At 37.8% G+C, this 22,370-nt stretch overlaps 1 protein-coding gene and 1 non-coding gene across 2 annotated transcripts in view; both read left to right on the top strand.

Annotated features, from left to right (window-relative positions):
* NUP98 (nucleoporin 98 and 96 precursor) overlaps positions 1–22,370 on the top strand; it is a 118,765-nt gene that overhangs the window by 80,228 nt on the left and 16,167 nt on the right. Inside the window, 8 exon segments of the mRNA XM_030332748.1 lie at positions 3,581–3,763; positions 4,430–4,586; positions 5,963–6,392; positions 8,172–8,398; positions 10,668–10,934; positions 15,512–15,669; positions 16,595–16,738; positions 18,690–18,832. Coding sequence (XP_030188608.1) covers positions 3,581–3,763; positions 4,430–4,586; positions 5,963–6,392; positions 8,172–8,398; positions 10,668–10,934; positions 15,512–15,669; positions 16,595–16,738; positions 18,690–18,832 — 1,709 coding nt within the window.
* TRNAK-UUU lies at positions 2,681–2,753 on the top strand. Its single transcript has one exon. It is a non-coding gene; the product is annotated as a tRNA-Lys (tRNA).

Here is a 22,370-nt window from a genome sequence, read left to right as displayed (position 1 = left end):
GGCTCTGTGCTGACAGTTCAGAGCCTGGAGCCTACTTCAGATTCTGTGTCTCCCATTCTCTCTGTCTCTCTCTCTCAAAAATAAATTTAAAAAACATTAAAAAAAATAAAAGCTATTTTGGAAGCTGGCAATGGTAATAGGTATACTATATTAAACTATTTGGCGAGGACAGTATGAATTATTTAAATACCTGTTTGACCGTGGATTGGTTGTTTACCCTTTGTTGAATAAAAGGTGTCATGATTTACTTTACGTACTTGAATTACTTTATCTACTGGATTAAGACATGTTTTATCTTTAGGGTATTGGCAGCTTTGTTTGTATGAGAAAGATTTTCTTGAGGTGGAAAGTGGAGGTTTCTAAAATCCCTGAAAGTTTCAGTGATGAAATCTCACCTTCCATGTATCTAAAAAGACAGTTATTTTACAGAAATTATCTGTGTACTTAGGATTTACAATGTACTGTGCTGGTACTTAGACATAAATAAGATCTACTTTCAAGAGATTACAGTATATGAAAGGAATATTCCATTTAGCTGCTTTTCCCAGTATTTGCCTTTCTTTTCCATAGATCTCACAAGGACTCCCTATTTTTTTTTTAACTTCCTCAATTCCTTCTGAGCCATCTTTATTATTATTATTATTATTATTATTATTATTATTAGTCTACTTTTCTTTCCAGGACTGGTTTTGAAGAAGCACCTGATCTCCCAAGATCGATCAGAAAATAAGTACACAGGCATCTTTTGGGGGAGTTTACCGCAGTTGCTTAGATGCACTTTAACAACATTCACTAATGGTTCTAAGAGCTTCCCAGCTCCTCATAGTTTCTAGTAATTCACTTCTCCCTTACTTATTACACAGTACCTCAGAGCTTTAAAGTCTATGCATGAGAGTGGAGCAAATAAAACCTTGATCCTTAGCATACTTCTGAAAAATATGCTGGGTCCCTTAGGTCTCCATTCGAGTTACTTGATGAAACACCTTCGTTTTGCCTTAAAGTGTTCTAAGTGAACATCTCTTGCTGCTGTTATTTCTTCGTTGAGTAGTGTAAGTTGAAACCATTCTCTCCTTTTTTCCTTTTCTCCCACCCATCCTCACTCCTTGTTCTTTCATGGTTATTAACTGCCCTTTCTGCTGTATGCCAGGCACTACACTAGGCAGTAGATTTGACAAAATGATGAATGTTGAATTTAAAATGTGCTTGGTGATAGATACAGAAAACAGTAGGCCGTAATCTCTGTTTTCAAGCCTTGACAATATGGTGGGACAGACATCACATATGCAAGAATTTATAGTATATCATGATAGATCATAAAAAATAGGTTTAGACAGAATGTAATGGGAACCCAACAGTGGGAGGGTATTCTAACTGACAGGTTGACACACAGGATATGGAGTAGTTTAATAGCTTCCTAAAGTGAATTGGTTAAAAACTCTAATATACTAGGGACCCTTTGGAGTTAGAGTGTTCCCATAATTCTTGTAAATAAAATGGGAGCATTGTGACCAGGGCTACTTTTTATTTTATTTTTTTCCAGAATTGTAGAGCATAAAGGTAGTCGCACTTGCCTTTAGCCTCTACAGTAGGTAAAAAAGAGTATCATTTTTGCCTTTCATCATTATCTAGTTTTGTTAGAGCTGTCCTTTGGGAATGTTCATGTCTTCAGTTGCAATTCCCTATGCATCCAACAGTTCAGTTTTTCTACACTTATAAATGAGAGCAGTCATTCTTTCAGTAAGGATAAGTGTTAAAGGAATGCAAGGGAATAGCTAATAGACCATTAAAAATAAAGTTGAGGGGCGCCTGGGTGGCGCAGTCGGTTAAGCGTCCGACTTCAGCCAGGTCACGATCTCGCGGTCCGTGAGTTCGAGCCCCGCGTCGGGCTCTGGGCTGATGGCTCAGAGCCTGGAGCCTGTTTCCGATTCTGTGTCTCCCTCTCTCTCTGCCCCTCCCCCGTTCATGCTGTCTCTCTCTGTCCCAAAAATAAATAAACGTTGAAAAAAAAATTTTTTTTTAAATAAAGTTGAAAAAGTTACACTAATGATTGTTTCTTTGTTCAAAGTAATCAAGAAATTATTTATTTACTTTTAATGTCTATTGATTTATTTTGAGAGAGAGCACGAGCAGGGAAGGGGCAGAGAGACAGAATCCCAAGCAGGCTCTGTGCTAGGAGCACAGAGCCTGACATGGGGCTCAGTCCCACAAACCGTGAGACCATGACCCAAGCCGAAATCAAGAATCAGACACACAATTGACCAAGTGCCCCATGAAATTATTTTTTTAAACTACCTTTTACACATTAGCATCTATTTGAGGGTTAGCACGAAATAGGCCACTTAGGAAGATAAGCCAAAAATTTTGGAAGATTAATAATCTATAAATGATACCAATGTAAGAAAAATAAGTGGTAAAACTTTTTGATTTTGAGAATGTTTCATAAGTTGGCTTAGCCACTTGTCACCATTTTACCAGGTAATATGCAGGTTTAGGACATACTTAATTTGTACTGAAATGGTTATTTTACAGTGGGCTTCAGGTTGATGAGTTATTTACCTTTTCAAATCATAAACTGTTAGTCATGGGTATATCTTGAAAACTCCTTAATAAATGTAAACATAACTCTTGGAACTTGAACATAAAGGAATTATTCCTAAATTAAAATTGTTTCTAAGAGGCTACCTGGCTGGCTCAGTTGGTAGAGCGTGGAACTTTTGATCTCAGGGTTGTGAGTTCAAGCCCCACGTTGGGTGTGGAGCCTACTTTATTTAAAAAAAAATTTTTTTAATGTTTGTTTATTTTTGAGAAATAGTCCGAGACACAGTACAAACAAGGGAGAGGCAGAGAGAGAGGGAGATACAGAATCTGAAGCAAACTCCAGGCTCTGAGCTGTCAGCACAGAGCCCATTGCAGGGCTCTAACTCACAAACTATGAGATCATGACCTGAGCTGAAGTCAGACACTTAACCAACTGAGCCACCCAGGCGCCCTGGTGTGGAGCCTACTTTAAAAAAAAAAAAAAAATGTTTCTAATATTACTTTGTTTTTTCCTTTTGGGAAATTAGGGTAGGCATTCCTCATATGTTACATGGTACTGCATATGTAGATTCCAGCTAACCTTTAGGATTTAGTCATAGAAAAGATAAAAAAATGGAAAATTACTTGAGACTTTGATATTTGTACCTTTTATTCTCTTTTCCCAATGGCTTCTGGCTACAAGGCAATGTGAGGGCAGGGTCACCCTGTGTATATCAGAAAATTATATTTGCTAGCTGTATCAGGTAAGGCATAATCTTTGTCTGAAGACCACCATTTGTTCAGTACGGGGCTTACGTTCCAGACACCAGACCTTAACATATTACAAAAGGGTGATTTCATGTATCCATATTTAGATCTCAAGTACGTATAGGGGGATTTGGGGTAATTATTCCTAAATCCTTTTTAGCAAATATGTTACCTCACACTGTCTTAGAATGGACAGAATCTAGTATTACAATATCATATTCTGAATAACTATAGAAGCTCTGTGTCTATTTGGTATAATTTAATGCTGCTTCCCTGATCTTTCTGCTGTCTACAGAGCCAGAGCCCAGAGGTGGAGCAGTTAGGGAGGGTTGTGGAACTGGACAGTGACATGGTAGATATCACCCAGGAGCCAGTTTTGGATTCCATGTTAGAAGAGTGCGTGCCTGAGGATCAGGAACCTGTGTCTGCCTCAACACACATTGCATCTTCACTGGGAATTAATCCACATGTCTTACAGGTGAAGTCCTAACCCACCCTTACTACAACAGGAAGCCAAACTAATGTTTACCTCCCTTGCATCTAATCAGGCCTCTTCCTTGATTATTTACTGAAGAGCATTGAGTGGTCATTGGAATGAAGAAAAACCAGAATATGGTCCATATTTGGGCCTCATTTTTCCGTTCTGGGAGGGAAAGCTATATTGAGATTCAGAACACGTGGATTCTAATCCGAGTTCTATAACTATTACTATGTGACTTTAGGCGAGTCATTTAACATCTGTGAGCACAGATTTTTCTCTGTAGGGTGGTTTTGAGGCTCTCAAAAGTGCTCCATAAAAGTTTTAATAGCCTAGTAGGTAACAGGTTTCTTTAAACTCTGTCTCAATTTCTTTTGCCTATGCCTTTTGGCATGTTATAAGTTTAGCCTTTGTCTTATTTTCAAAGTTAATCATCCTGTAAACAGGTGAGCAATTGCTGTGTGCCAGACTTTGGTGGGACTCTAGATATAAGAGGAATGTTCTATAACTTAAATTCCTCAGGCACATGCAGCCACACCGATATTATAGTAGCTCTGGACACAGCCTTCAGGCAGAGCAATTTACTGGTTGTTGTAAACTGCATTTTTCTTTTATGGCCTTTGGATTTCAGGGAACACATTCATTCTATAGATATTGCCTTTTTAGATCATGAAAGCATCATTGCTTGCTGATGAAGAAGATGTAGATACGGTCATGGATCAACGCTTCAGTCACCTTCCTTCTAAAACAGATACTTCTCAAGAAATCTGTTCTCCCAGACTCCCCATTTCAGCATCCCACTCGTCAAAATCCCGTTCTTTAGGTACTGTAAGTGATGCTATTTTACAAGAAAGCTGTAAAGTCCTGCTTTTCACATATCTTCTTCTAAGCTGAGTCAACTTCTCTAGCAAATATCCCCCTAAAGGCATATGACATAAGGATGCCAAGAGGAAATGTACTCTTCTAAATATGTTAGGTGGGGCCAGTTTTTAAAAACCGTAATGTGCTTTATTGTTGCAGATGTACAAGTTGTATGGAGAACAAAGCATTTGTGTTTTGTTTAGGTTATGTTTTTATTTGCTTATGAATGTGGACTAGATCAGATTTCCTAATTTTTATCACATCTTAGAGGAATGAGCAAGTTGTCCTGCACTGTACAATTTTGTGCAGTCCTCATACTGTCCTTATTTTATTGCCTCCTGGGGGCAAATGTTGCTTCTTACAATGCATAAAACTCGTCAGATTTCTACTTTTTCCTAAACCTTGCCTAATTCCTAGGAAAGTGATGCTTGATTTTAAAGCTTTCCCTTTTTTCCTTCTTGTGGGATTGGAAGTAGAGTATCAATATGAACAAAGGACATAAGCACATGTAATCTCAAATGTTTTAAAAGCCAGAGGAACTACTAGGAAGAGATATGTTTATATTGCCTTAAAAACTTTATTTTTCACTTCTTTCAAGTGCCCTTAATAAAACCCGTTTTAAAAATATGTTAACTAATAAAGCAATTAAACATAACAACCTTTTCTCTAATGGGCACTTGTACTTCAATAACTACCTCTACCTCTTAGAAAACAGGCAATATAATAGTAATAAGAACTGTCCTTCTGAAAGGCACAAGGTACCTCCATGGGTTTTTGTTTCATGGAGTCTAGCATGAGCATTGGAGTGGTAGCAATTTGTATTTTTATCTTATTAAGCTTTTTCTTTGGACTAAGAAATGTTTACATTTGGCATTCTGAAAAGGGCATGACCATTGATGTCAGACCTGGCTTATCTCTCAATCCTGCCATTAGTAGCTTTGTGGATTTGGACTAATCACTTTTCAAAGCCCAGTTTTCCTACCTATAAAATGGGATGATAGTGTTGTTTGTATGAAGTTGTTGAAGGGTGAAATGAAACTGTGTATACAAATGACTTATACAGAGTCTTTCACAAAATAAGTGTTAATTTTTTTTTTTTTTAAGTAGTAGTGATAGTGTTTGTTATTAATGTTAATATTGTTGTGGCATCATCATCACAAATTCCTGCCTTGGTTTCCTGGTGAAACAGTATTCCACAGATTATGACTTGCCTCTTGTCATCTATATCTGATTTAATTGGTTTGGAAAAACTGTAATTTCAGCCTCACTGATGATTGCTGTTCAAGAAGCAATAGAGACTGTATTTTCTAATAGTTTTTTTTCTCCCCCCTATTTCAGTTGGTGGGTTACTACAATCAAAGTTTACTAGTGGAGCTTTTCTTTCACCAAGTGCCTCTGTACAAGAATGTCGCACCCCCAGAGCATCGTCTTTGATGAATATTCCATCCACATGCCCTTGGTCTGTCCCTCCACCCCTCACCTCTGTGTTTACGGTGCCCAGCCCAGCCCCTGAAGTTCAGTTGAAAACCGTGGGTACACGTAGACAACCAGGCCTAGTCCCTCTTGAAAAGTCTGTCACCTATGGCAAGGGGAAACTCTTGATGGATATGGCTCTGTTTATGGGACGCTCATTTCGAGTTGGTTGGGGCCCCAACTGGACTCTTGCTAATAGTGGAGAACAGCTGAGTGGCTGTCATGAACTGGAAAATCATCAAAATGCCGATTCTATGGAATATGGATTCCTGCCTAATCCAGTAGCTGTTAAATCGTGAGTCACATTTTCTTTATGGTTTTTGAGAAAAGCAACTTGGTAGGTGAGAAAAAATTTTTCATTATCAGAAGACCCAAAGTCTCTAGACCTTGGTGATCTTTCTAGATATGCTCTTAGTACAGTTTTTTTTTAATTTATTTTTTTTTAATGTTTGTTTATTTTTGAGAGAGCACATGGAGGGCAGGGAGCAGAGAGAAAGGGGACAAAAGATCCAAAGTGGGCTTTGGGCTGACAGCAGTAAGCCCAATGCGGGGCTCAAACTCACAAACCGTGAGATCATGACCTGAGCCAAAGTTGGATGCTCAACTGACTGAGCCACCCAGGTACCCCTGTTCTTAGTACAGTTTTAGATAGCAGAAGATCTTTGTATAATTAAAAACCAAACCGATTAATAAGATAACTCCATTTGTAACATCAAGGTATGAAGAGTATAATACTTAGTGGTTAAACTTTAATTGGAAATTTAACAGACCCAAAGTTGATGCTGCAGCATTCCTTGGGTTTTATTCTTTTTATTGCATTAGTCATTTTTTCCTATTTTCTCACTTAGATATTTGTGATTTATATATATACATATGTAATATATATTATATATATATTGTATATAATATATGTAATGTATATCACATCTTAGAGGAATGAGCAATATATGTAATATATATATGTATGGGGTATTTTCTCAACTAAGCACATTTCCCATATCTTGGACCTGGTAAGGTGAATGTATAAACTGGGTATAATTCATACATAAGTATCTGGAAATAAGATGACATCTGATAGAGGCATCTGGCTGGCTCAGTCAGTAGAGCATACAACTCTTGATCTCGGCTTCATGAGTTGAAGCCCCACATTGGGCATAGAGCTTACTTAAAAAAAGACATCTGGTAGCTATGTATGCTATGTTATTACTACATAATCCCCACTATTAACATTTATGTGTGTGTACTTCTAGTTCTGTATACTTTATATTTGTGTTGAGTATACATATACACATATATAATCTATACACATACATACGTGCACACACGCATATATAATCTATACACACACATACATACATATGCATACACAGTTCTGGTAGTTATTAACCAATATGCATACAGTTGTTTTGTGCAAAATATATAACATTTTCCTGTTTACTCTTTATAACAAATTGTGCTGTCTTTACTACAGATTAAATGACTGTGATCACCTATAATGCTTGGTATTTAAAGTTAACTTTGAAGAAATACAAAACAATAGCTCTCTTGAACCTCACAATTAGTAATGTTGATCCTAATCTAGGTTATACATGATGTCATGTTTTGAAGGTTATTAATATCAATCTTAAAATTGGATCAAGGTGAGATTGATTATATGCTCATCTTAATTTAGAGTCAGTTTTACAGTATCTATAACCTTAGCCTCACAACTTTTGATCCCTCACTATGTATAATTTGAGAAATCAGTGTCCCAACAATGGTTTTTGGTCCTTGGATTTCATAATATGTAGATACATGTTGAAGCCAGCTCAAAGTCTAACTGCATTGATTCCCATGCTTGTTACAACCTAGCCTTAAGAAGCCTTTGGATTCTGAATGCATGGGCCAGATAATTTGTTTACTCATTCTACAGCAGATAAGTTCATTATAGTTTGACATTAGGGAACACAGTTACTTTAAAATCACAGGTGAATGTTTTGCATTCTCTTTGAATCATAAAAATAAAGGTTTATTTGTAGGAAAATTCTAGCATCTGTCTTATCTTCATTTTCTGTCTTGTCATTTGCTCTTGTAGCCTAACAGAGTCTCCATTCAAAGTTCGTTTGGAAAAACTCAGTTTGAGACAAAAGCCAGATGAAGACCTGCAGTTATACCAAATACCTCTGGAGCTCAAATTAAAGCACAGCACTGTCCATGTAGATGAGCTGTGTCCTCTCATTGTCCCTAATCCAGGAGTTGCTGTCATTCATGACTATGCAAATTGGGTTAAGAAAGCTTCTGGAGACTTTTTGGAAGCACAAAGTGAGTATGGACTATGTCTATCTAACCTTTGATGTTTCAGGAACTGGAGTAGAAGCATGCGTTCATAGGAGGACAGATTTCCTTATGCCAGTGTAGTGGGCGGATGCCTGAGCTCACACTTGTGTGTAGTTGAGTTGCAAAGAGCAAAATCCCAAGGAAGAAGAAATGATAACATTTTTTACAGTTACTCTTCTGCTTTTTAATATACGAGTCCTTGTTCACAGGAACTGCAGCCAAATTCTTTGGATTTTTGAAATTCCATTCCTTTCTCCATTCTGAGAACATAGGGAGAGAAAGCCATTCCTTCTTTCTTTCTTTTTTTTTTTTTTAAAGTGTATTTGTTTATTTTGAGAGAGAGAGAGCACAGTGCATGCCAGCAGGGGAGGGTCAAAGAGAGAATCCCAAGCAGGCTCTGCGCTGCCAGCACAGAGCCTGACGTGGGGATTGACCCCACAAACCACAAGATCATGACCTGAGCCAAGGTCAAGAGTCAGACGTTTAATTGAGCCACCCAGGTGCCCTTCCTTCTTGCTTTTCTAAATCCTACCCATTCTTCCGTGTCCAGCTTAAGTCCCTTTTGTTCTTCCCAACAATTTTAGTGTTCATAAATTCCCTCTTAACCTCTCTTTTCTATAACTATTGTGACCATGGTTTTCTAAACCAATACTTTGATAACAGGCTTTTCTAATTTGGGAACCTACTATTTCAAATAGTAGAAAAATTATACTTAATTACATGTTTGATAACATTTCAACATGTAAAAATGTTGAAAAATGGCAACTATTTTAGACTGTCATATGCCACAAATTCTGAGAATTGTGTATGTTAATTTCTTTGTGTTTGCTTCAGTTGTCTCATCATCATTTCAAACATGTGAGACATCTTCCCAGTGCATACTTGTATTTGGCTTAGTGGTAAACAGTGCTTCCGTCTTGTTTTCCTTCTTGAGGAGCAATATGAATAGTAGTTAAGAGTATAGAGCTGGATTTATTACTTGGGTTCAAATCTTGGCTCTAATACATTTTGCCTATAACTTTGAGCAAGTTACTTCAATTTCCTCATCTGTAAAATGAAGATGATAACCTCTGTGGATAGTGAAGTTCAGAGTTGGCTTTACTCTTAAGTGTTTTCAAATAGTGTCATTTTAGGCTCTGTAAATGTTAGGCTGTGCCTCTTACAGGAGAGAATACTCTCTCACAAGTTTTTAGAGCACTTCATATTTTTTTTTTTTTTAAATTTTTTTTTCAACGTTTATTTATTTTTGGGACAGAGAGAGACAGAGCATGAACGGGGGAGGGGCAGAGAGAGAGGGAGACACAGAATCGGAAACAGGCTCCAGGCTCCGAGCCATCAGCCCAGAGCCTGACGCGGGGCTCGAACTCACGGACCGCGAGATCGTGACCTGGCTGAAGTCGGACGCTTAACCGACTGCGCCACCCAGGCGCCCCAGAGCACTTCATATTTTTTAATAAAAATTTTTTTTTCTTGGGGTGCCTGGGCAGCGCAGTTGGTTAAGTGGCTGACTTCAGCTCAGGTCATGATCTCACAGTCTGTGAGTTTGAGTTCGCGTCGGGCTCTGTGCTGACAGCTCAGAGCCTGGAGCCTGCTTTGGATTCTGTGTCTCCCTCTCTCTCTCTCTCTCTCTCTCTCTCTCTCTCTGTCCTCCCCTGCTTGTGCTCTCTCTGTCTCTCAAAAATAAATAAATGTTAAAAATTTAAAAAAAAATTTTTTTTTCTTTATTGTAGAGAGAGAGCACAAGTGACAGAGGAGAGGGGAGAGGGACAGAGTGAGGGAGGGAGAGAAGGAGAAAGCGAGAGAGAAAGAATATCTCAAGTAGGCTCCACAGTCAGCCCAGAGCCGAAATCAAGAGTTGGACACTGAACTGACTGAGCCACCCAGGCACCCCAGCACTTCTTATTTCTTAAAGCATTTTGTAAACAGAATTTAATCAAGTTACAGGACTTTTCTCTGTCATTTGAGATTATATTAGCCATAATTGAGCTAGAGGAACTGGTTTAAAAGAGCATAGAGTTACATATGTTATAACAAGTACCACAGGAACATGGAGTGAACAAGCAGTTACACTACAGACCTCTGGGACTTGTAAAACACAGCAGAGTGAGCCAGAAACAGATTCAGGGAAATCAGCTTGAGTGGTTGTTTGGGGTATTTATTAATTTATGTGTTTTTATGCCACCATTAGAGTGATGTCCTCTCTGTAGTTACTTTGACTTTATGTCATATTATTATTTTCCTGTCCCATCTTTAGTTGTGAAGCACTGGAGCCTAGCATGGACATTATGTGAAGCCTTATGGGGCCACCTGAAGGAGACTGACAGCCAGCTGGATGAACCCAATGAATACATTCAGATTCTGGAGCGAAGAAGAACTTTCTCTCGCTGGCTATCCTATACTGCCGCACCTCAAATTGAGGAGGAAGTCTCCTTAACCCGAAAAGACAAGCCTGTGGAGGCTGTCTTCAGCTACCTCACAGGCAAGAGGATCAGTGAGGCCTGCTCTCTGGCCCAGCAGTCAGGTAGGGCATATGGTCCCTCTCTGCACCCCTGTCTGTGCTACTCACTGTCCCTACCCCTTAATTGTAGATTTGCCTTTGTCTTCTAACCTGAATTAATAATAAACTTCCCAGGAATATTGCTGGTTCCTCGAGAATAGGGATTGTGTTTTCTAGTTTTTTTTATAGAACCATAAACATTAAGTTTACGAAATTAAAGTTATTTTAATTTTGTATGCTACAAATGGATTTACAGATGCAGATAAGCAAAAAGCAATAAATACAAATCACCTGCATCCTTTAGCATTTAGTAGACATTTCAGTATACAGCTTGTACTTGGACTATTTACTTTGTAATATATTAGGTATATTAGAATTTGTGTACACAAAGCATATATGAATGTAAACTTTTCAAAGGTGGTACCCCGCTACATACACACACACACACACACACACACACACATAATATGTGTATATATACACATTATAATATATACATATGCTATATATAATATACACATACATACACACACTGTGTTCTTTTCATCTCCTATAATATAGGCATTATAGTCAAATGCTTCTCAGCATTCATTTATGTATGGATGTTAGGGAACTCCTTTTTTTGACATTTAGGCTTTTTCTTCCCCACAATAAGCAGTACTCTGAACTTTTGAAACGTACGCATTTTGGATTAATTCACTTTATTTCATTCAGGTAAATATTAAATTTAATTTCTGGGTTATTGTTTTTTTTGTGTTTTTTTTTTTAAGGTCTTCCCATTATGTATTTCTGCTTTTCCTCTTGCACTAATGAGAGGCATTCAGCAAGTACTTCAGACACAAATCTTGGTAAAAATAAAGGATGGCATAGTTCAATTTAATATAAGTAGATCTCTGATCAGACTTTGTTACTGAAACCTATCTTACGTGAAACCAACTAATTGGAGCCATCAACTGGATTTATTCTGGGGGGGACTTGGCCAGTTTGGGGATTATAAGGAATAAATCATAGGAAAAGCTAGAATCAAGAACTTATATACATGGCCAGTTGCATTCCACTGTCACTACATGTTTAGCTCAGTGCCTTTGTGGTCTTCATATATTTTTGTACAGAGAGAATTTGTCTTTAGGATTGGCCTTCTATAAAGCTAAAAAGATTATGAATCATTAAAGAGACAAAGTTATGTTTACCAATGCATACGTGTATAGCAGAAGAGGATCTTAAGGACTGCCGGAAGTCAGGTCCTTAGATTTATTTGTTCATAAACTCTACTTCTTCCTCCTTTTTTTTTTCTTACTTTAAGGTTAAACTTTTGACAAGGCAGTACCTTTCAGCTTACTAAAAACTTTCGCTTTACTACCTCCACTTTTAATAATTGATAGAACAATTAAACAATATCAAGAACATAAAATTTGTGAACATTATCAATGTTATCTGATATATACCCAACAAGAAGACCTCAAATCAATAACCTAAGCTTCTACCTTAAGAAATCAGCAAAATAAGAAATAAACCAAAAGGTAGAAGAAGAGAGGAAATACTAGATTAGAACAGAAATCAATGAAAATGGCAACATAAAAAGAAAAAAAACAGTAATCAGTAACATCAAAAATTAGTTCTTTGAGAAGATTAAGAAAGTTTACAAACCTTTACACTGATCATGGGGGGGCGGGGAGGGAGACAAATTACCAACAAATAGGAATGAAAATAAAAAACAAACAAAAATGCTACTAGCCCTACAGAAAAGGGAATACTATGAGAAATTCTGTGTCAACAAATTAAACAACTTAGGTGACATTGACAAATTCCAAGGAAGATATAAATTACCAAAACTAATTCAAGAAAAAGTAGAAAATCTAAATATATCTGTAACAAATAAAGAAGTTGAATTAGTAATTAAAAATCTTCACTCAGAAAAGCTAATCCAGATGTCTTCACTGGTGAACACTATCATGTGTTTGAAGAAGAAGTCATATCAATCCTCTGTAACTCTTTTCAGCAAATAGAGGGGAGCACTTTCCAACTCATTCCATGATGACATTATTACCCAGATGTCAAAGCACACGTACAAAAAAAACTATAGCTAACATCATACTTAATGTTGAAAGACTGAACAATTTCACCCTAAGATTGGGAACACCATTTCTGTACAACATTGTAGTGAATATTGTAGCCAGTGTAATCACATAAGGAAAAGAAGCAAAAAAGTCATACATATGAGGAAGGAAGGGATGAAACTGTCTTTATTAAAAGATGGCATGATTCTGTATGTATATAGTTCAGTCCTAAGTAATCCACAGAAAAGGTAATGGGACTAAATAAACTAGTTCAGCATGACCTCAGGATTCAAGATTAGTATACAAAATACAGTTTATTTCTATGTATTAGCAGCAGGCAATCCAAAAATGAAGTGAGAAAAACAGTTGCATTCACAATAATATCAGAAAGAATAAAATACTTAAGGAATAAATGTAACAAAAATGAGACTTGTACTATAATTATAAAACATTGCTGAGGAAATAAAGATCTAAATAAATAGGGAAACACATTCCGCATTTATGGAATACATCTCAGTTCAGCACTCTTGTCATTTTTGGCTGGTAATTTTTTGTTGTGGAGGCTGTCCGGGCATTTCAAGATACTTAACAGCATCCCTGCCCTCTACCCATAAGAGTACTTTACCCTTGGTTGTGACAACTAAAAATATCTCTAGACATTGCCAAGTGTTCCCTGGAGAGCAGAACCACTCAGATTGAGAACCACTGGTAGATTGGGAACCTCAGTGTTGCTAAGATGTCTGTTATCTGCAAATTAATTTGTACATTCAGTGCATTTTCTATCAAAATCCACAACTGGAGGGGCGCCTGGGTGGCGCAGTCGGTTAAGCGTCCGACTTCAGCCAGGTCACGATCTCACGGTCCGTGGGTTTGAGCCCCGCGTCGGGCTCTGGGCTGATGGCTCAGAGCCTGGAACCTGTTTCGGATTCTGTGTCTCCCTCTCTCTCTGCCCCTCCCCCGTTCATGCTCTGTCTCTCTCTGTCCCAAAAATAAATAAAAAAAAATGTTGAAAAAAAAAATCCACAACTGGCATTTTTGCAAAAATTAACAAGCTGATTCTTATTTGGAAATGTAAAAGACCTAAACAGTCTTTGAAAAGAAGAACAAAATCAGAGAACTCAACACTTTTCTAATTTCAAAACTTCTATAAAGCTGCAGCAGTCAAGACAATGTACTGGTATAAGAATGAACATAGAACAACAGAGTAGAATAGAAGTGAGACTTGAATATAAAACCCTTCCACTTAGATTCAGTTGATTTTTGACAAAGGTGCCAAGATGATTTAAATGTGGAAAGTATGGTCTTTTCAATAGATAATGCTGTGATAGTTGGATATTCACATGCAAAAGATTAATTTGTATTCTTACCTTGCACCATACACTAAAATTGACTTGAGGAAGTACCCTAGGATCCTGCTACGTGCTTTGTATATGTCCTCATCAATGGGAAAATCTATGTGAAAAGTCAGGGATGGGCAGAAGCTGATTGGTTGGTTGTGTGATGGAAGCAAAGAGAGGATCTAAATGAATGGATTATATCAAGATTTTAACTTGACCATCTCTGGTGACCCAGAATATTTATAAATCCTGGCCAGTAAATCCTCTCTTTGGGATTCTGTAGATACACAGAAATAATCTTTTCTTTTTTCCTTTTAGTATTTTTCACCTAGAATACTAGCAGCTCATGGTCAAGTGAGCTACAGCACTTACTGCCTGAATCATAGTCCAGTCATGCCTTGATTACCTATATACAGAGAGACCACTTGGCCTGGCACGTTTCCAAATGTATTCCTGATGCATGATTTTTTTTCCTTCAGGCCCCTCTCGTTTGTGAAGGAAACTCTTTTGAGATGAGAGCCTCAGTTTCTGATAGAATGGTAGTTTATATAGACATGTAAGCACTGACCCATATGTACAAACGAAAGGAGAAAGATTGTTGACTTTACCAGGTTTGTCAGAAGGGGTGAAACAAAGCATTTTTCTCTTAACTTACATCTTAACTGGAAGTTTTCATAAACTGGAATTTCTATCCCCTCACATTCTGGTTAATTAGAATCGTTTTATTGCCTCAGCCCTTTGTACTTAATTTTTAGTAAAAAAGATTATTGGACCTATCAGAGTGAAAGACTCAGCGATTCTTTTTATACCACGCACATATGCTTTTCCTCTAGCTTTCAGTTGGCCATTCCTCAGTGCCATTCTAGTTGGGCATGTTTTCAATTATGTCATCTCAGTTTTCACTGTAAGCCTTTGAATCAGATGATACTTTCCTCCATTTTACAGATGAAGGGTCACAGAAGTAATAGTAGATCTATAATTGAACTCTGTATACTGTACAGTCTATGTAATTTAGGTTAAAGTACTCTGAATATTTTCTGCCCAGGCAGAAAATGGTATGGTGGTGGTCAGTATTTTGTTACTACTGCAGAAAGCAGTCACTGTGTCAAGTTCTCCCTCCTGAGGGCTAGAAGAAATAAGATAATACCTAGTGTTTCCCCAAGTCCGTAAATCCTCAGTGATCACTAGAGTTCTGTTTCTCTTGTAGGTGATCATCGTCTTGCCCTTCTTTTATCCCAGTTGGTGGGCAGCCAGTCGATCCGGGAGCTGCTTACCATGCAGCTGGTAGATTGGCATCAGCTCCAGGCTAACTCTTTCATCCAGGACGAGAGACTGCGGATCTTTGCCTTGTTGGCTGGAAAACCGGTACTTTCCTCTTTTCTCATACATTTGCATAAATTTTCTCATAAATTCAGGATGGCTTGAGGTTAAGGGAAAGAGCTATCTTTGTAAATTTTACACTGTTACACATATAACTAAGCAACTTGTTTTTAAATTTTAGTGAAGTATTTTCAGATTACAAAGGTACAACATGTACAACATGTACAAAACCAAAAACTGGTTATATTGAAATTAAAACATTAAAATTCACCTTATCCCTTATCATAGTGGTAAACAAGGTAAATAATTTGTAGTCTGTCTTTCCAGACATATTTTAACTCTATATCAACATATATGTGTGTATATATGTGTGTATTTACATATGTGTGTACATTCAAATAAAATCAATTATACATAGCAGTACACTTATGTATATGGACATTTTTCCATGTTGTATAGCATCACTCTTTTTAAAAGCCACTTCTGTTCATTTTGTGGATGATATACCATAATTATTTTAAGCCAGTTCTCCATTTGCTGCCTGCCTGGTTGACATCTTGATAATCACTTTCCAAAAATGAAATAGCTGGTCAGAATTTATGCACATCTTAAAGTTTTATAAGACATCAGCTGTGGGCAGTGAGAAGACCTCCTCTTCACTCTCTGGTTTTCATCTCAGAGCACCTGTTGTCTAAATCCACCCTGCCCCCAAAGAACTGTGTATTTTATATTTGGATCATTAACACTGCTAATCTAGTTCATTTAAAATGTTACTTAAATAGGGGTGCCTGGCTGGTCCAGTTGGTAAAGCATGTAACTCTTGATCTTGGGGTGGTGAGTTTGAGCCCCACATTGGTCATGGAGATTACTTAAAAAATAAAGAGTTACTGGAATAAGTGAGTGACTTGCAGATCTGAGTAATAAGATGATGTATAACACATAGCTACGATGATGATTTTGTTTCCTGCAGGTATGGCAGGTCTCCGAGGAGAGGCAAATCAACGTGTGCTCACAGTTGGACTGGAAACGCTCTCTCGCTGTCCATCTTTGGTATTTGCTTCCACCGACAGCCTCCATTTCCAGGGCACTTAGCATGTATGAAGAAGCATTTCAGGTATTTGTGTCCAGTAGAGCCAACCAAGTGTCATGGGGGGCATTCTCATTTTGCCAGAAAAGTACTGCAGAGAAAAAATCCATCAAGTTACACTTCATAATACTTTTTCTTAACTCCTTTTTTTGAAAGGACTCTAAAATTAAAATGGACCCAGGAAATCTGATGGGAAACTTTCCTTTTCTCCTTCCTCTAGACAGGGTTACTTTTAAACTTCTTCAAGTGTCTGCTTCTACTTTATTTAGTATGATGTTTCCACAGTTGACTCTTTCTTTTCTTTCTTTTTTTTATAATTTTAATTTTATTTTTTTAATTTACATCCAAATTAGTGTGTAGTGCAACGATTTCAGTAGATTCCTTAATGCCCCTTACCATTTAGCCCAAATCCACTCCCACACCTCCTCCAGTAACTCTGTCTGTTCTCCATGACTCTCTTATACTTTGTCCCCCTCTCTGTTTTTATATTGTTTTTACTACCCTTCCCTTATGTTCAACTGTTTTGTATCTTAAAGTCCTCATGTGAGTGAAGTCATATGATACTTGTCTTTCTCTGACTAATTTCACTTAGCATAATACCCTCCAGTTCCATCCACGTAGTTGCAAATGGCAAGAGTTCATTCTTTTTGATTGCCAAGTAGTACTCCATTGTGTATGTATATATATATATATATATATATATATATATATATATATATATACATATATATACCACATCTTCTTTATCCATTCATCCACCAATGGACATTTGGGCTCTTTCCATACTTTGGCTATTGTCAATAGCGCTGCTATAAACGTTGGGGTGCATGTGCCCCTTCGACACAGCATACGTGTATCCCTTGGACAAATACCTAGTAGTGCAATTGCTGGGTCGTAGGGTAGTTCTATTTTTAATTTTGTGAGGAACCTCCATACTGTTTTCCGGAGTGGCTGTACCAGCTTGCATTCCCATCCACAGTTGACTTTCTTAAAGCTGTTTTCCTGCCCCCAGATGACAGAGGGTTTTTCTTTATTCCTAATGCTGTCTTACTCCTTTGGGAATTCCTTGAGATACAGCCCAACCTCAAGTTGGTATAGTCCTAAATCACCAGGCCTGAAAAATTTGCCTCTGAATATGATCATATTTCATATGCCTTGACAGTGTTGGAGTTAAAATATTATTCATGTTTTTATATATTTTTTTAATGTTTATTTATTTTGAGAGGGAGCATGCGAACAGGAGTGGGACAGAGAGAAGGGGAGAGAGAATCCCAAGCAGCCTCCACACTGTCAATGCAGAGCTCTACTTGAGACTTGAACCCATGAACCGTGAGATCATGACCTGAGCCAAAACCAAGAGTCGGTCTCTTAACTGACTGCACCACCCAGGCAGGCACCCCATTATTAATGTTTTTAAAGCCATAATTTCTTCAGCTTTTTTTTCTTACTGTCCATGTTTATTGTCTTTGATAAACATGTCAGGAGAAAGAGAACACTAAAGAAACTGAATGTAATAAGAATTGTGACAAGAAAGGTAGGAGGATTAGTGAGAGCTATCCAAAGTCTTTGATAGTCCCTTGAAGACAGGTGGGCTATGTCACCACTCAAAATTAAGTTTAAGATCCTTGACACATTCCATTAGGGTGTTACTATCCTTAAATTTTTTTTTCTTAATGTGTATTCATTTTTGAGAGAGAGCACAAGCGGGGGTGAGGCAGAGAGAGAGGGAGACACATAATCCAGAGCAGGCTCTATGCTCTGAGCTGTCAGCACAGAGCCTAACTTGGGGTTCAAACTCATGAACTGCGAGATCATAACCTGAGCCAAAAGTCAGACGCTCAACCGACTGAGCCACCCAGGCGTCCCAGGGTGTCATCATTCTTAATACATGTGTGTAAGTAGTATAATTGAGACAGGATCACATCCAATGAAACACAGTAGCAGCTGATGTACTGTTGTATCAAATTCTTCCCTTCAGAATTCTTCTGAGGCTGAGAGTTATGCCTGCTCCCCACTTCCTTCATACCTAGAAGGCTCTGGCTGTGTGATAGAGGAGGAGAAAAACTCACAGAGACCACTTCAAGATGTCTGCTTTCACCTTCTAAAACTCTACAGTGACAGGTAAGTCAGAGAGCCACTCATGATAGTCACTTGAGGGCTTAATCAGCTCTAGGAAGTTCTATCCTGAGTCTTTTCCTTTTGATATGAGGCCAAATTGCCTAAGTTTGTATAAATTAACAAAGTATAATTTATAGTAGTTGAATGCAAAAAACATTGGAACTAGAATTAGAAATCTAAAAATTAATCAACTTTAAGAAGATACATTTTACAAATAATGAAGTGTTCATTTTAACATAATGTAACTGTCATCACAATCAAGATAATAATTACATTAACCCCAAAAAGTTCCCTCATGCCCCTTTGCAATCAATCCCCAACATCCAGACAACAAACTGAGTTTTTGTTACGATAAATTTTGCTCTTCTAGAATTTTATATAATTGGGATCATTCTGTTATCTTTTCACTCATATAATGGTTTTGAGATTTATCTATGTTAATATGTGTGTCAGAAGGATTTTTGTTGCATAATTTATTTATTTGTGGATGGATAGTTTTTCTTGATTTGGGTTATTATGACTAAAGATGCCATGAACATTTGTATCCATAAGTGTTCACATAATTTTACATTCCCACTAAGATCTCTGGGTGCTCCATATCCTCTTCAAAATTTGGTATTGTCAAGGCACCTGGGTGGCCCAGTGGGTTAAGTGTTCCAACTTTTGATTTGGGCTGAGGTCATGATCTCGCAGTTCGTGAGATCAAGCCCCCACATCAGGCTCTGCGTCTCTCTCTCTCTCTCTCTCTCTCTCAGAATAAATAAATAAACTTAAAATTTTTTTTTCTTGTGAGTTTTTTAAAGTTTTTTTTTGTTTGTTTTTATGAGAGAGAATGGGGTGACACAGAGGGGCAGAGAGAGAATCCCAAGCTTTGCACCCTCAGCATGAAACTGATGCAGGGCCCACAGGGCCCAATCCATGAATGGACCTGAATTGAAATAAAGAGTCAGATGCTTAACTGACTGAGCAACCCAAGCACCCCTGGTATTGTTATTTTTTTTAATTTTGCCATTTTGGTGGGTATATAGTGGCATCTCATTATGTGTGTGTTGTTATTGATGTTTGTTTTTGTTTTGTTTTTGAGAGAAAGTGGAAGTGGGAGAGGGGAGAGAGAGAATCTTAAGCAGTCTCCAAACCCAGCTCTGGAGCCTGACCCTGACCCTGATGCAGGGCTCCATCTCACCATTGTGAGATTATGACCTGAGCCAAAATCAAGGCTTGGATGCTTTAACCAGCTGAGCCACGCAGGTGCCCCAGTGTTGTTTTTAAACAAGAAACAGTAGTTTATTTATCCTCCAGCAGTATATAAACACTTGCTATTATTATAGATAATCAGTTAATTAAAACTCTCTCAGCAGACCTATCTTGGCACACATGCTCAGAAACACTACAGGATTTTTTTTCCGTCACAACTAATCACTCATATCTCATTTCAATTCATTAAATACTTTTAGGTATTAGGTGAGTAACTGTGTTAATTAGAGGATCATATAGGTTTATATTGTGGTAAAATAGAAACAACTGAAGTAGTGCTTTAATTTGCATTTCCCTAGTAACTAATGATTTTGAGCATTTTTTTCATGTGCTTATTTACCGTCTATATATTTTATTGCTAAAGTATCTCTTCACATTTTTTTTTGCCTGTTTTTTAAAAGAGTTCCTGTATTGCAATATTTCTTTATATATTCTGGATATTAGTCCTTTATCATTAATTTTTTTTAATCATCCTAATATAAAGGCTTGTTTTTTCATTTTCTTTTTCTTTATTTTGAGAGAGAGAGTGTGCACACACATGTACCTACATGAGCAGGGGTGGGGGAGAGAGAGATGGAGAGACAATGTCAAGCAGGCTCTGCACTGTCAGCACAGAGCGCAATATGGGGCTCGATCTCACAAACCATGAGATCATGACCTGAGCCAAAATCAAAAGTCAGACACTTAACCGACTGAGCCACTCTGCGCCCCTCATTTTCTTAATAAAATGAAGAGCAGAAGTTTTCCATTTTTATTAAGTTTAATTAAAGTTTTTAAACTATAAAATAAGGGTGCCTCAGTGGCTCAGTTGGTTAAGCGTCCAACTTCGGCTCAGACTATGATTGCACAACTCATGGATTCGAGCCCCGCATCGGGCTGTGTGCTGACAACTCAAAATCTGCTTCAGATTCTGTGTCTCCCTCTGTCTCTGACCCTCCCCCACTCAATGCTCTGTCTCTCAAAAAATAAACAGGCGCCTGGGTGGCTCAGCTGGTTGAGCGACTGACTTCGGCTCAGGTCATGATCTCACAGTTTGTGGGATCTGAGCATCGGGCTCTGTGCAGGAGCCTGGAGCCTGCTTCGGATTCTGTGTCTCCCCCTCTGTCTGCCCCTCCCCTGCTCATGCTCTGTCTCTCTCTGTCTCAGAAATAAACATTAAAAAATTAAAAAATAAAATAAACACTAAAAAATTTTTAAACTATGAAATCAACTTCTTTACTAGGCTGTTGAGGCTTTCTGCTTATTCTTGAGTCAGTTTTGATCATTTGCTTCTTCTAAGGAATTTGTTTCATTGAAGTCACCAAGTTTATTGGCATAAAGTTATTCATAACATTTTTCCTTATTAACCTTTTAAAATGTATGTATGATCTGTGTCTCTCTCCTGCTTGTTATTGGTAATATGTGTCTTTTCTCTTTTTTTTTCTTGATAGTCTACTAGCTTTTGGTTTTACTGCTTATTTCTATTATGTGTCCAGTTCAAAATGAATCAGAAACCTAAATTTCAAACTTAAAGCAGAAAACAAACCAGAAAATCTTTACAACTGTGAGTTAGGCAAAGATTTTTTTGACACTAAATATACAATCTGTAGAGGAAAAAAATGGTAAACTGGACTTCAGCATAATTAAAAACTGCTAGTAACTGGGGGCGCCTGGGCGGCTCAGTCCATTGAGCGTCCAGCTGTTGGTTTTGGCTCAGGTCATGATCTCACGGTTCATGAGATTGAGCCCCGTGTTGGGTTCTGTGCTGGCAGTGCAGAGTCTGCTTGGGATATTTTCTCTCTCTCTCTCTCTCTCTCTCTCTCTCTCTACTCCCCCCTTCCTGCTTATGCGCACGCACACACATTTTCTCCCTTTGTCTCTCTCAAACATAAAATAAATAAACTTTTTAAAAAAACTGCTAGTGTTCATTTTCATAAGAGAATAAAAAGACAAGCCACAGATTGGAGGAAGATACTTGCAATTCATATATCTGATAAAGAACTTGTATCCAGATCATATAAAGAACTCTTAAAACTCTGTAATAGTAGGGATGCCTGGGTGGCTCAGTCAGTTAAGCATCTGACTCTTGATTTTGGCTCAGGTCATGATCCTAGGGTCATGGGATCAAGCCCCACATCAGGCTCCGCACTGGGTGTGGAGCCTGCTTGGGATTGATTCTCTCAGACTCTCTCTCTCTCTCTCTCTCTCTCTCTCTCTCTCTCAAATAAATAAATAAGCAAATAAATAAAACAATAAGAACCTCAATAATAACCCAATTTTAAAACAACCCAATTTTAAAAATAGGCAA

The sequence above is a fragment of the Lynx canadensis genome, chromosome D1 (assembly GCF_007474595.2).
Source record: "Lynx canadensis isolate LIC74 chromosome D1, mLynCan4.pri.v2, whole genome shotgun sequence".
Lineage (NCBI taxonomy): Eukaryota > Metazoa > Chordata > Mammalia > Carnivora > Felidae > Lynx > Lynx canadensis.
The sequence above is the reverse complement of the archived record's forward strand: the minus strand, read 5'-3'. Positions and strand labels throughout refer to the sequence as shown.